We start from the raw sequence: 15,477 nt of genomic DNA on the forward strand, positions 1-15,477 counted from the left end.
GAACCATCTTTTTAAGAGTGTAGTAAAGGGAAGGGTTCTACTTAGAACCACGAATTCTATATATCACTTGCATGCTTATATGGTTCTTCAGATTGATGGAGAATGTGCTTGGTTCCATATACCACCAAAAAGGGTTCTGCTATTGTTACAAGCTTGGCATCATCTCTATAGCAGAACCCCTTTTGGCGCTAAAGAACCCATTTAAGAGTGAACTATATCTGGGTTTCTGTTTATCTTAATTAAATCTTAATTGTTTTCACGTTTTTTTCCCACTCATTGGATTTGATTCTTCTGTCAGTCTGTTCCCGTATTTCATTTAAACGGATTCAATTCCCTTTTCATTTCTTTTCCGTCCCTCTGGGCTGTAAATGCTGAGCTGCAGTGAAAATGAGGGTCACCCTCATCACATCAGAGTGAAAATAAAGTCTGACTGACTTTATTCTTGACGGCGTCTATCGGAATAATCAACACCATTTAGCCCGGAGTCAATACTATAGACAGTGCACCACCCAGCTGAAGTAATCACAGTATTCCAGATATAGGATCAGACCACTGGAGTCAACCTGCCACCACAGCACCACCACACCTCACCCGTCTTCTCTCCCGCTGCCTCTGTCAGCGCCGGGGTGTTTCTGAAGCACCGAGTTCAAACGATTCCTGTAAATAAACCCTGAAGTCATTAAAACCTCCCACAACCACTGCAGCAGACGACGTGCAGACAAACCGCAATTAGCGCTCTAACATTACAGTAATGTTACAGTAATATCTCCTCCGCCTGACCACAGAGCAGAACCCCTCATACAACACACATCACCCTAACCACCTTAACCAACCATCTAATCAATACAGCTCCTCATCATGAGACGCAGCAGAAAGAGAGAGAAGATAACCCAACGGGACATTTTTCCTTGTTTAAGCAGGGCTGTCTCTACCGATTAGAGGCGTGAGAAAATATTGATATACAAGTATTGCAGTACTACATTTAGCGATACTCCATCGGTTTTTAATGAAGAGTCTACATGCAAAAAGTTGTGGTTTACACTGTGCTGTGTTTAAACCCCCAAACCCTAGATGGCAGTGTTGTATCTATCTACGTTCTTTCAGATTCTTTAAGATGGAATGTGTAAAGGGCCCAGCCTGCGCTGCCCCGCAGGCACCATAAGTTCAGGGAACTCCAATTCCCAGAAGCCCTCGGGCTGATTAGGCCCAACCTGGCACACCTGTGGATTCCTCTACTTAGGGCTGTGTAAGAGGGGTAGAGGGGTGACCGGTACGGTACGCAGCCCTGGTACGTATTTAGACTAAAAGAAAAGGAAAGGAAAGTAAGAAAGAGCTGGAAACCTATTTAAAAAACAAACAGAAGGCTTGAGCTACAAACGGCTCCAAGCCATACAAAAGGCGTTTCCTCCACTAAAAGCAAACAGGTGAAACATAAAGCTGACCTTCCTCTCAGAATCACAGAGGAAGTGTCTTTCGCTTTTCTGATAATCTTTTATTTCATTTTCCCATCTCAGACTTTGTTTGGGCTGCTTTCAGCGTCCCCTTTGTTTGCCTTTTCCCCGCCCTGCGTGTGCAGTAGAAGGACGACAGGACCGCATGTTCTACTGTTTCAAATGGAGCCACAAGCAGCGCTCCGCATTTTTTTAAAATGCTACGTCAGTTTGAGTTTCACTTTATGTTTAGGTTTATTGGCCGGTTGTAAAGCAGAAATCTGATTACTGTCCGACTCCTGTAGACCTGGAGTTTCCCCATTATCTGATTACTGTCTCACTCATGTAGACCTGGAGTTTCCCCATTATCTGATTACTGTCTGACTCATGTAGACCTTGAGTTTCCCCATTATCTGATTACTGTCTGACTCATGTAGACCTGGAGTTTCCCCATTATCTGATTACTGTCTGACTCCTGTAGACCTGGAGTTTCCCCATTATCTTATTACTGTCTGACTCATGAAGACCTGGAGTTTCCCCATTATCTGATTACTGTCTGACTCCTGTAGACCTGGAGTTTCCCCATTATCTGATTACTGTCCTCCTTCCATTACTGGTTAGATACTGAATAATTCATAGTAGTTAATGAATAATTCATAGTAGATGCTGAATAATTCATAGTAGTTAATGAATAATTCATAGTAGATGCTGAATAATTCATAGTAGTTAATGAATAATTCATAGTAGTTCATGAATAATTCATAGTAGCAGAATAATTCATTCATTCAGCTGCTGGACAGTTTACAGTGGATACTGGACATTAAGCCTTGACAGCAGTGTATGAAGAATAAGCTCGGAGGTTAAAGGTTAAAGTTTGCCAATAAAATAACAAAATGACTGCGTATCGATCACCTATCAATCAAACCGCTCTACCGCAGTGAGGTTTCGGCCGAGTGTGGCAGGATGCAGCACCGAGCTGCCTATGCAGTCTCAGAATTCCTGACGCCCCCTCCCCTTCCTGGAGATGGATACCCCCTCCCTCAGGGACCTGAAGGTGTGGCCTCCTCTGGTCAGCCCCCATTGGCCACTTCTTGGGGGAAAGGTGCCCTTCCGTCACGGCGGTCTGAAAAGCAGCGCTAAGGAGCTGCTCAACAACAACGGCGTCACGGCCTGAGCCAGCCACTGGCGGCGGGCACAACCTGCCAGCCCACGCAATCCAGGAGGATCTGTAGGGTGGACCCAAAACTGGACAAGGCTGACTCAGACTCATTAATCACGCAGGAGCTCAGCCCGGTCACATCAAAGCTGTTCAAGCACTACAAACCCACTTTATTCTCCACAGTGAAACGGGCTGAACTGTAGGCCTTGGAGAATGGAAGTAATGATACAGAGCCGTGGTGCAGAAGACTGACCCAGCCTAAAGCCCAGCGTCACAAAAGCCACACGTTCAACATTACAGGCCTAAACGCTCATTTATGCAGAGACACCGCAAGAGTGCGGCTTTTACGCACTGCCTGCACCCCCACGTCCAAAACACTGGACCAGACCGTGCTGGAATTCGACGCTGCGCAAACGCTGCGCAGTCGCTGCGCAATGTCTGCGCAGGCTTTGTGTTGCGGGGCTTCCCCTTCCTTCCTCGAAAATGGTGCTTGTTCTGCTGTTTTTGAGGAACAGGAGCTCGACTACGGCGCAAACGCGAACACCCGGAGCCCGTCTGGTCTCCTTACCCACGGCTCTTCTCTTCTGCTCCAGCCTGAAGGAGTCCGTCGTCTGGAAGCGCAGGCTGGAGCCGCGCTGCTTCTCCTTGGCTCCTCCGGGCTCCTCGGCACCCTTCGCCTTCCCATCGCCTCCCTGGAGCGTGGCTCGGAGCCGCTGGTTCTCCTGCTCCTTGGAGGCCGTGTCCAGCAGCATGGAGCCCAGGCTGGCGCCCACACTCTTGGTGATTTCCTGCACGGCGAGCTGCACCACCTGCTCCAGCGCGGACTCCAGCTGGCCCTGGAAAAACGAGATGTAGAGGGCGCCGTTCATGGTTCTGGACGCCGGACCAGCTCTCTCATTCTCCCCGGCCGCCCCCCCCGGCTCCTCCGTCAAAGGCAGGCAGAAAGACGAACGAGCGCTGGACGAAGACCACGGCCACCTTCTCCTCCACTGCGCGCGCACGCCCCTCCTGCGCGCCGCACTGCCCCGCATAGAGGCGCACCGAGAACGCGCGCACGAGCCCCACGCGCCATTTTGGCACCGTGGCTGTGACGCACTGGGTGCCATCTGGGTTCTTCTAACCCCCCCCCCCCCCCCCTTTTACAAACAGACGGTTCTTTAGGGTTCTTTAGTGAAGGAACCATTTGCATGCTTCAATAGCTCCTAGCATGGTGAAATGCTCGGTTCTTCAGAGTGTGTAGGGTTCCACAGAGCACCAAAAAAGGGTTCTTCTGTTATGATGTCAGGCTGTCACGGTTCTCTACAAAGAACCTTTTCAAAAGGTTCTATATAGAGCCATATCCAACACATTCTCCATCAATCTCAAGAACCGTTCCACCATGCAAAGAATCATTTACATATACAGAACTCATTCTAAATAGAACCATTCCCTTTACTAAAGACCTCTTGAAGAACCATTTTTAAAGAGTTTTTATAGTAAAAGGAGTGGTTCTACTTAGAACCATGCCCGAATGGTTCTGTGCATGTTGAAATGGTTCTTTAAGTTGATGCAGAAGGTGGTGTATGTGGTTTAATACAGCACCCAAAAAGGGTTCTGCTATTGTTCGTAATGCCAAGCTTTTTGGTTCTGTATAGAACTATACACAACACAGCATACGCTGACTCCGTCAGTCTGAAGAACCATTTCACCATGCACAGAACCATTTGAGCATGCAAATGGGTCTAAATAGAGTTCATGGTTCTAAATATGATCATTGCTTTTAGTCAAGAACCCTTGAAGAACCATCAAGTGTGTTCGTGGAGGCCTTGTGAATGACTGCACCCTAAAAACCGCAGGACATGTGGACACGGCCCAGAGTCTGAAAGGGGAAGTTCACCTGTTTCCCAAAATTCCCGCCATAACTGAGTGTTTAAGAAGTAAACAGAGAGATTCAGAGGGTTTGGTGTGAACTGGTTCAGACGTCTTTACAGTGGTGGTGATGGGAACCAGGCGTGGCCATGACTACAACACAGATATAGACACTTTATTTACCATCCAGAACCACCAGAGAACCTACACGAGTCTTCTGAGCTTATATGGAATGTTGATGATGGAAAACAGTGGAAAATCTGGAAGAATCAGTTTTCTTTGGGGACTATTTTGCCGCTCCGCGCCCTGCATGTCTCCCTCCACCATGAATGGGGTTTAAGGCCTAAACTGTCATGGTCAGGACGTCAAAGGCGGTTGTAAACAACAGATCCAAAGAGATGATGTCTACTCATTGCAGCATAATGGGGACTAACATTGTTCTGATGGGTTAAATTCAGTGACTTAGCAGCGATTTTGTATTAAAATGTGCAGAAGTGAGTCTCTGTAGAGGATGCGTTTACTTATTCACACCCAGAATGTCAACGCAAACATTGAATTTCAACAGGGGGCACAAACTTTAGCGCACAGCTGTGCTTGTACGCCGGATTATTCACGTATTAAGATATTACGTCATACATTTAATGGGTTATTTAATTATTTCATCCTGTAAAGAGGTGAAAGTGGAGGCGCGTCTCTTCGGCGCAGTGCGGTAAAGCAGCCAACCAACTGGAAACGGGCGTGAGGATCATGTGGTCATTTTTTTACCACCCGTATTCCGCCAATGCCTCCTCCCTGAATACGGGTGGGAAGTTAAAAGAGGCGGTAAAAGATCACAGTGGGGGTTTTGCGGTTGGAGGTCGAGCTGGCCGCGTTTACAGAGGCACTGCGGGTCCGATCTACACTGAAATAGGCAGCTTTGATCCAAATAAACCAAAAATAAAGCTCAAAACGCCAGACACGAGAACCAAATCCACCATGGACCATCACCATGCAAAGAACTCTTCAACCATCCAAAGGGCTCTTGGAGTGTTTAAGGTTCTACATAAAGCCATTTGCTTTACTAGAGAACCCTTGAAGAACTGCTTTTTCAAGCACGCATGATTCTCTGCATGGTGAAGCGGTTCTTCAGGTTGATGGAGAATGTGTTGTACATAAGATAGAAGAAGAGCTCCAAAGATTCATGATGATGGAGGCGAGATGATGCTCCTCCATACAGATAGACTGGTGATGCCTGGACACACAAATCAGATCTGATCGCTTGTAAATAACAGAGCGGACAGTCACTTTGAAAGATCTGGTTGGAGGAAGAGTCTGCAGGGTGAACGCAGCCGTAGAGCTCTCCTATACAGGGAGGTAAACAGGCTTCACCACCTCCACCTGGAGAGCTAACCACACCTGAAGATGCAAAGTGCACCCAGACTTGCCGTTAACCTCTATACATAAAACACAAACATGTTGTTTCTTTGAAACCGATGTCTGAATGAAATACAAGATTCCTAACTCACCAGGAATTCAGAGACGTGTTGATATCTTAGACCCAGTGAATAAAGGAATAAACACACGTTGCTTTTAATGGAAGTCAATGGAACCAGAATTTCTGTCCAAGTCCTTTTAGGCCGTTTCTTTTGGTCCATTCATCATGAAATTCACACACAGTGTAAAGAGTAACAGGTGTTTTCACAATAAACACTGAAAAATGACAAAAATGAAGATACGGTCTGAGTATTTCAGAAACTGCTGATCTACTGGGATTTTCATGCGCAACCATCTCTAGGGTTTACAGAGAATGGTCCGAAAAAGAGGAAATAGCCAGTGAGCGGTCAGTTGTGTGGACGAAAATGCCTTGTTGAGAGGTCAGAGGAGAATGGGCAGACTGGTTCCAGATGATAGAAAGACAACAGGAACTCAAATAACCAACCAGAATCTCTGAGGAACGTTTGCAACACCTTGTTGAAAGTGTGGCACGAAGAATTAAGGCAGTTCTGAAGGCGAAAGGGGGTCCAACCGTTTACTAGCAAGGTTGTACCTAATAAAGTGGCTGGTGAGTGTGTGTGTATATATATTTCTTTTCCCTTTAATGTTCATTTTGCTTTTCTGTCTGTAACGGCGCTGAACTGGCTTTGTGTGTGGAAGGTTCTGTATGAATAAACCTGCCTTACTGATCTGCGGTGAGCAGTGAGGGGGTGGGGCTGAGCGGCTGATGGACAGATAAAGGGACGGTGTGGTTTGTATGGGAGGCTCTCTGTGTCGGGCCTGCTTGTACAGTAGCTGAACAGATGAACAGGTAGAGCGGCTCACGCACCGTTTACACAGAGTAAACGAGGCAGACTGTAGGCCTGTGGTCAGGCTTTCAGCAGCATGTGTGAACTGTTGGGTGGGTGGTGTGCTAGGGGGTCAAACAGCGCCGGGGGGTGCAGGCGCGGCTCTCTTACAGTGACCAGCACGTTTTGGACGTTTGTTTGTTTAGGTCTACACAGCTAAGAAAAGGGTTCTACAAATATCTTGGACTGAATGTAGGTACTTAGGCTCTGCATATATTCCCAATATGGTATTCCGATACATCCCAATCCCGCGTGGTTTGTCTGGCAATTCAAATGGTTTAATGACACAGTTACTACTGACGTGGTTATTCAACTGTACTTAATTTAACCTCTTAAAAGTTGTATTTCACACTTCTGCAGTCTAATCCTGATAGCAAGAGGACAGTGGGCCACTGCTGGGCCACTGCTGGGCCACTGCTGGGCCACTGCTGGCAAAGATTGCAGTCCACTGGTATTTTGCTCATTGCTTTCATAACCAGCGATGTCAAAGGTCTGCTGAATAAGAAGAAGAGAGCCTTTAAAGACAACAACCAGGAGGAGCTTAGGAACATACAGAGGGAGCTCAAAGTCCAATTGCGAGAGGCCAAGGAGTCCTACAGGGTGAAGGTGGAGCAGAAGTTAAGGGAGAATAACATGAGGGAGGTATGGAATGGTATGAAGAACCATCACAGGCTGTAAGCAGAGGATGGACAGTGCGTTAGACGGTGACGCAGAGAGAGACAATGAGTTCAACATCTTCTAGAACCGGTTTGACTGCCCTGTTCAGATCTTTACAGCACCTGCATGTCCAGCAGTCACCTCCACACCCTCCCTCTTATGGGTGGTAGTGTATAGTGGTAGAGTATAGTGGTAGTGTATAGTGGTAGTGTGCAATGGTAGTGTATAGTGGTAGTGTATAGTGGTAGTGTGCAGTGGTAGAGTATAAAGGAAGTGTACAGTGGTAGAGTATAGTGGTAGTGTATAGTGGTAGTGTATAGTGGTAGTGTATAGTGGTAGTGTGCAGTGGTAGAGTATAGTGGTAGTGTATAGTGGTAGTGTATAGTGGTAGTGTGCAGTGGTAGAGTATAGTGGTAGTGTATAGTGGTAATGTACAGTGGTAGAGTATAGTGGTAGCGTATAGTGGTAGTGTATAGTGGTAGTGTGCAGTGGTAGTGTATAGTGGTAGTGTACAGTGGTAGAGTATAGTGGTAGTGTATAGTGGTAGTGTGCAGTGGTAGAGTATAAAGGAAGTGTACAGTGGTAGAGTATAGTGGTAGTGTATAGTGGTAGTGTATAGTGGTAGTGTATAGTGGTAGTGTGCAGTGGTAGAGTATAGTGGTAGTGTATAGTGGTAGTGTATAGTGGTAGTGTGCAGTGGTAGAGTATAGTGGTAGTGTATAGTGGTAGTGTACAGTGGTAGAGTATAGTGGTAGCGTATAGTGGTAGTGTGCAGTGGTAGAGTATAGTGGTACTGTATAGTGGTAGTGTATAGCGGTAGTGTGCAGTGCTAGAGTATAGTGGTAGTGTATAGTGGTAGTGTACAGTGGTAGAGTATAGTGGTAGTGTACAGTGGTAGTGTATAGTGGTAGTGTGCAGTGGTAGTGTATAGTGGTAGTGTTCAGTGGTAGTGTATAGTGGTAGTGTTCAGTGGTAGTGTATAGTGGTAGTGTTCAGTGGTAGTGTATAGTGGTAGTGTTCAGTGGTAGTGTATAGTGGTAGTGTTCAGTGGTAGTGTATAGTGGTAGTGTATAGTGGTAGTGTGCAGTGGTAGAGTATAGTGGTAGTGTATAGTGGTAGTGTATAGTGGTAGTGTGCTGTGGTAGAGTATAGTGCTAGTGTATAGTGGTAGTGTACAGTGGTAGAGTATAGTGGTAGTGTATAGTGGTAGTGTATAGTGGTAGTGTGCAGTGGTAGAGTATAGTGGTAGTGTATAGTGGTAATGTACAGTGGTAGAGTATAGTGGTAGTGTACAGTGGTAGTGTATAGTGGTAGTGTGCAGTGGTAGTGTATAGTGGTAGTGTTCAGTGGTAGTGTATAGTGGTAGTGTTCAGTGGTAGTGTATAGTGGTAGTGTTCAGTGGTAGTGTATAGTGGTAGTGTGCAGTGGTAGTGTATAGTGGTAGTGTGCAGTGGTAGTGTATAGTGGTAGTGTTCAGTGGTAGTGTATAGTGGTAGTGTTCAGTGGTAGTGTATAGTGGTAGTGTTCAGTGGTAGTGTTCAGTGGTAGTGTATAGTGGTAGTGTGCAGTGGTAGTGTATAGTGGTAGTGTGCAGTGGTAGTGTGCAGTGGTAGTGTATAGTGGTAGTGTGCAGTGGTAGTGTATAGTGGTAGTGTTCAGTGGTAGTGTATAGTGGTACTGTTCAGTGGTAGTGTATAGTGCAGTTCACGGTACAGCCTGTAGGTGGTGCCTGAAGTCTATACTTCCGCCGACAGGCCACTTTATTAGAGACACCGCACTATACTTCCACCAACCAGCCACTTTATTAGGAACACACATTGTACTTGCACTCACTGGCCACTTTATTGGAATTACCCACCACTCCATGGCTGACGGGCCTTCTGTTCTGCTGCTCCTCGCTTATGGAATGCTCTCCCTCTCTTCAGCAGAACTTACAACCCGTGATCTTCATATGGAGTGTCAAGATGTTTTATAGTAGTACTTTGATTTCATTGAAATGCTTCTACTGTGTAGCACCTTGAGATTTGCTTAAAATGTAAAGTGCGTTACAAATAAAATTCTTTATTATTATTATTATTGATGGCTGAAGAGGATGTAACGGGGAGAGAGAGACAGAGAGAGATGTGGACAGCATGTGTGTAAGATAGCACTGAGTTCGTACGTCGAAGCAGGACAGGGCGATGGCGAACGCTTGCAGAGCACACAAGGGGGCGCTGTAGTCCAGCACAAAGTGACCTTCATCCACATGACCGAACTGCATCACCAGGTCATCCGCTGCGGAGACAGGACAGAGACTCATCAGACCCCCAACATAGAACACACATGGAAAAACTACTTTTCCAAGGAAGACTTCAGCCCCCTACAGGCTGTACCATGAACTGCAGTTAAGTGTGTACAGGGCATGTCTAACAAAAAAAGTAGTGAGCCCTTTGTGACCCGTCCATTGAAGTCCATCACATACGCTCCTGATCCTCCTGACCTGAATGTCCTGACCAATACTGTAATAATATTTTAGTGATGAAGTAATATTTACTATAGAGAGATGCACAGAAACAGGGGCTTTAACTTTAAAGATTCTATTCATGTGTAGCTGTATCTGTGATGGTGATCTGTGTACAATACATGATGTGTTTTATTTGGAAGAGTAAAATTATCCATTAACATGCTGTGGCACTGTTACCATCACTGAGTGTGTTTACATTCTACCATTCTAACCTCTTTTTCTTCCCTCCCACTCTGTTCTCTCTCTCTGTCTCTCTCGCATGCGTCGAGATGTTCGGTTGGCCTGTCTGGAGGTGCCGATTCGTGTTTGCAGCACTCTGGAATCGGCCCTGTCCCGCTCAACAGGGATTAACACAACCCTTCTAACCTATCTTTCTTCCCTCCCACTCCGTTCTCTCTCTCTATCTCTCTCACATGTGTCGAGATGCCCCGTTGGCCTGTCTGGAGGTGCCCCATTCGTGGTTCCAGCGTTCCAGCCATCTTTTTGCACTCTCTTTGTACTGTTGTTCTTGTTTCTGTTCTGTTTCTTCTGTGCGGGTCGACCCACGGGGGTTGGGTTCCTCGGACTGAGCCTTGGTCCCTTCTAAGGTTTCTTCCTCTTAAAGGGAGTTTTTCCTTACCACTGTAGTCACCACAAAATTGGCTTCACTGTGGTGATGCTCATAAGAGGCGTGGACCTGTTTTTTCTGTAAAGCTGCTTTGTGACAACCTTGTTGTAAAAAGCGCTATATAAATAAACTTGAATTGAATTGAATTGAATTACATGCACTTACTAATCCTGAAAATCTGAACATACATCATCTATACGATGAAGAATATTTAAATCCTTCATTTCGTCCGGCGTGTATTTGGTTTCAGCGCCACTCCAAAGGTGTTCTGCTGCATCTCATGGACGACGCTGCTCGCTTATTTCCAGTACCGTCGTCTGTTTTCGCACACGCTCAAACTGAGAAAGCCGAAAAAGAAATCAGAGTCAGAGCTCACAGCACTGAGAAATCTGATTACTGATCTAAAATCCAGCCTCTTTGTCAGATTTCTAGATCGGAGTGTGATGTTTACATGACCATTTGAATAATTACATAACTGCAGAAATCAGATTATGATTGGATTGTTGACTGCATGTAAACACACTCATTTTTGGAGTTCAGTGTTGAAACGGCTTCAATGAGCGACTTCTTTAGGCCTTGACTTAAGACTCAGGACTTGACGTTAAGACTCGGTACTTGACTTTAAGACTTAGGACTTGACTTTAGACCCGGGACTTGACTTTAAGACTCGGGACTTGACTTTAGACTCTGGACTTAACTTTAAGACTCGGGACTTGATTTTAAGACTCAGGACTTGACTTTAGACCCGGGACTTGACTTTAAGACTCGGGACTTGACTTTAAGACTCAGGACTTGACTTTAGACTCGGGACTTGACTTTAAGACTCAGGACATGACTTTAGACCCGGGACTTGACTTTAAGACTCGGGACTTGACTTTAAGACTCAGGACTTGACTTTAGACTTGGGACTTGACTTTAAGACTTAGGACTTGACTTTAAGACTCAGGACTTGACTTTAGACTTGGGACTTGACTTTAGACCCGGGACTTGACTTTAAGACTTTGCTTTGCATGCTTTGACTAATGTGTTTGTGTTTGATTCTCAGCTAATCTAACGATAGAGAGGACATTAGAGACGTTTGTCAGAGTGAGAATTCAGCCATTTGTGTATCTGTTCATCAATTAAAGTTCAGAGGCAGCAGGTTTTCTGTTGTTAAACACAGACAAATACACTGAAACGGTTATTAATGCACCAGATGAGGGAGATGAGTGTTATTAAAAAGGCTTAAAAGGCCAGGATCCATTTACACACTGCTACAGTCTGAGATCAGCTCAGAAGCCCCTGCAGTTACTGAGTAATCAGCCTTTGTATGTAATATTGGGATTTAAGGGGTTTAGGAGTTTAGCTCCACCCATTCTGCTACAGCAGTTTAGCTCCATCCATTCAGCTACACCGGTTTAGCTCCACCCATTCAGCTACAGCGGTTTAGCTCCACTATTCAGCTACAGCGGTTTAGCTCCACCATTCAGCTACAGCAGTTTAGCTCCAGAATTCAGCTACAGCAGTTTAGCTCCACACATTCAGTTACAGCAGTTTAGCTCCAGAATTCAGCTACAGCAGTTTAGCTCCACACATTCAGTTACAGCAGTTTAGCTCCACCATTCAGCCTACAGCAGTTTAGCTCCAGAATTCAGCTACAGCAGTTTAGCTCCACACATTCAGTTACAGCAGTTTAGCTCCACCATTCAGCCTACAGCAGTTTAGCTCCACCCATTCAGCCTACAGCAGCTTAGCTCCACCATTCAGCTACAACGGTTTAGCTCCACCTTTCAGCCTACAGCGGTTTAGCTCCACCATTCAGCTACAGCAGTTTAGCTCCACCCATTCAGCTACAGCGGTTTAGCTCCACCATTCAGCTACAGCGGTTTAGCTCCACCATTCAGCTACAGCGGTTTAGCTCCACCATTCAGCTACAGCAGTTTAGCCCCGCCCATTCAGCTACAGCAGTTTAGCTCCACCATTCAGCTACAGCGGTTTAGCTCCACCCATTCAGCTACAGCGGTTTAACTCCACCATTCAGCTACAGCGGTTTAGCTCCACCCATTCAGCTACAGCGATTTAGCCCTGCCCATTCAGCTACAGCAGTTTAGCCCCACCCATTCAGCTACAGCGGTTTAACTCCACCATTCAGCTACAGCAGTAGCAGTTTAGCTCCACCATTCAGCCTACAGCTTTGTTTGCTCAGTGAGGTTCTTCTTGATCAGCTACACATCCTTTCAGACCCACAGAGGTGAGTGGTCTTCTCACAGTGGAAGGATGGACAGAAACACCTGTGGATGTTTTCAGATCTGAAGCAGCTTGATCTTCTCCTCTCTCTCAGAGACGGACGCTTTCAGTGCTGTTTATCTGATGGAGGCAGTTTTGGGGTCGACCAGCTCTTCCAGGTGGTTGTTAGGAGCCCTGTGTTCTCTGTAGTGTGTAATCAGTTCTGAACTCTCTCTTGGCCGTGTGGGTGGAGGCAGCAGTGTGTGTGGTGATATATAGTGCAACTGCTGTAGTGAAGTCTCTGCAGGTCTGCTCCACAGTCAGCGCACTCAGTGACCTCAGCGTGAGGAACACTGCAGTGTTCCCAGCACCTACGGTTTAGGAATGACTTGGCCGAGAGCGGAGCGAGTGCCAGGGGTGCTGCCCACCACTCAGACCAGGTTAACTGTCACTGCTAACGGTCACTAAAACCTCTCATACATCAATGAAAAACAGAATTAATTGAAGATAATTCCATGTTGATTGAACATCACAACATCAGAATATCATATTAATCATATTAGTCAAGGGAGGCTGTATTAGACACCACTAAACAGTAAATTACAGCACAATAAAACTGAAATACACAGTATTTTATTACATCTATAGGACGTTTTGATGAGTCTGTGACTGAAACGTTTTTATTTAATGTGTATGGGGGATGTTATATACTACACACTCTTAAGAAAGATGGTTCTTCAAGAGTTATTAAGTACAAAAATGGTTCCATATAGAACCATGAACACTCAAAGAGCCCTTTCCATGATTAAATGTTGCTTTGCATGATGAAATGGATCTTCAGATTGACGGAGGATGTGTTGTGTATGGTTCTATGTAGCACCTAAAAAGGCTTCTTCTATGTCAAGCTTCTACACTCTTAAAAAGATGGTTCTTCAAGGGTTCTTTAGTAAAGAAAATGATTCAATATAGAACCATGAAGATACTAAGAACCCTTTGCATCATTACACGGTTCTTTGCATGGTGAAAGTTTCTGCAGATCAATGGATTTCTCTACGGAACCGTTTTGAAAACATGCAACAATAAAAGAACCCCTTTGGGTGCTATATAGAACCCTTTTCAAAAAGATTCAAGAATTCTCTATAAAAGGCATTAGTTCTATATGGAATCATGAGGGTGCAAAAAACCCCTTGCATGATTAAACAGTGCCATGCATCATGACATGTTCTTCAGATTGATGGAGAATGTGCCGTAGATGGGTCTATACAGAACCCTTTTGAGTTCTACATAGTGCCAAAACAGGTTCTTCTATCGTTATGATGTCAAATTTGTTACAGTTGAAGAACCTTTTTGGGTGCTGTAGGCCCTGTGGCAGCAGGGGCGTGGTCAAGCGCTCTCCAAAGCGAGGACGCAGACTGATTGGCATACGTTTACGCCTGTGGTTAATTGTCTTTCATAACAAAGTATCAGAGAAACAGATGGACTACAGTCTGTAACTGTAGAACTACAAAGTGCAGCTATACAGTAAGTGGAGCTGATAGAATGGCCAGTGTGCATAGGAACAAGGAGGTGGTGCCTGATTGGCGTAGAACCATGAACAAGCAAAGAACCCATAACTAAAGGGTTCTGTGCATCACAAAAGGGAGAGGTTGTACATGGTTATGGTCACTGGTAATCGGCCAGTCAAATCACGCACAAACTACGTTACTCTGCTGAAACTAATCCAGCTCAAATAGGGCTTTATCTGTAATAGTGTTAAACTAACCCCCTCAACACAACTATTGTGCTGTCTGTTATTCTGTTCATGTCAGTAGAGGCTGGTCTGAACTCTAGGGGGCGCTGTGGGGTGGTTGGATCATAGCCAGCTCTTCTACTCCGCTGCCAAACTGCTTTAGTCATCAGGGTGAGTTAACCGATGAAAACAGAGGAGCTGAGTTATTTCCTCTGTGCTGCTGCAGCATGCAGCTCCTCACCGAACACACACTCTGTTTTAATGTCTTGGCTCGATGTTGCCATTTTCATAAAGTATAAAATGATTGCGCTGGACACTGTCCAGCACTTTAGAGCAGCACCGCGCAGAATAGCGTGAAGGGAAGGGTGGATTCTGAGAAAAGTCATTAGGTTATGATTCAGCCTCCGTTCAGATGAACTAAATAGCACTCAATAAAACTCACTTTGTCTCTTAAGAAGTGTTTTATGAGCTCAGCACTGAGATACACACACTGCTCTAAACACTTATGGGAAAAGGAAAATTAAGGGAAATTCCATCAGTTTCTCAAAATTAAATGGTTAAGATGTGAACAGAGCAGTTCTGAGCGGTTTGGTGTTGCTAGGGAAACTTACCGAGTCAGAACCGTTCACAGTGGTGGTGATGGGAACCAGACGTCCGCCTCTAAAAGCTCCTCACAGAAAGTTCCTACATGAACTGGTTCTGAATTCACTGCCTGATGACTGAGACGCTGTTTTATGAGAGTTTAGAGAACTTCAACTCCATTCATGGTGGAGGGAGACATGCAGGGCGCTGTGCGGCAAAATAGTCCCCAAAGAAAACTGATTATTCCAGATTTTCCATCATCAACATTCCATATGAAGTCAGAAGACTCGTGTAGGTTCTCTGGTGGTTCTGGATGGTAAATAAAGGGTCTATATCTGTGTTGTTGTCATGGCGACGCCTGGTTCCCATCACCACCACTGTAAAGACATCTGAACCACTTCACATCAAATCAGTGGAACTCCATGATCAACACTGA

The 15,477-nt window shown here is 45.5% G+C and overlaps 1 protein-coding gene across 2 annotated transcripts in view; it reads right to left on the reverse strand.

Annotated features, from left to right (window-relative positions):
- si:dkeyp-113d7.10 (zinc finger and SCAN domain-containing protein 2) overlaps window positions 1-3,707 on the reverse strand; it is a 32,775-nt gene extending 29,068 nt beyond the window's left edge. For both annotated transcript variants that reach the window (XM_037535177.1, XM_017716206.2), the window contains exon 1: window positions 3,158-3,707. In XM_037535177.1, coding sequence (XP_037391074.1) covers window positions 3,158-3,695 — 538 coding nt within the window. In that variant the 5' untranslated portion in view covers window positions 3,696-3,707. The remainder of the gene's footprint in view (window positions 1-3,157) is intronic.
- Window positions 3,708-15,477: the final 11,770 nt, after the last annotated feature.

This window comes from Pygocentrus nattereri, chromosome 27 (assembly GCF_015220715.1).
Source record: "Pygocentrus nattereri isolate fPygNat1 chromosome 27, fPygNat1.pri, whole genome shotgun sequence".
Lineage (NCBI taxonomy): Eukaryota > Metazoa > Chordata > Actinopteri > Characiformes > Serrasalmidae > Pygocentrus > Pygocentrus nattereri.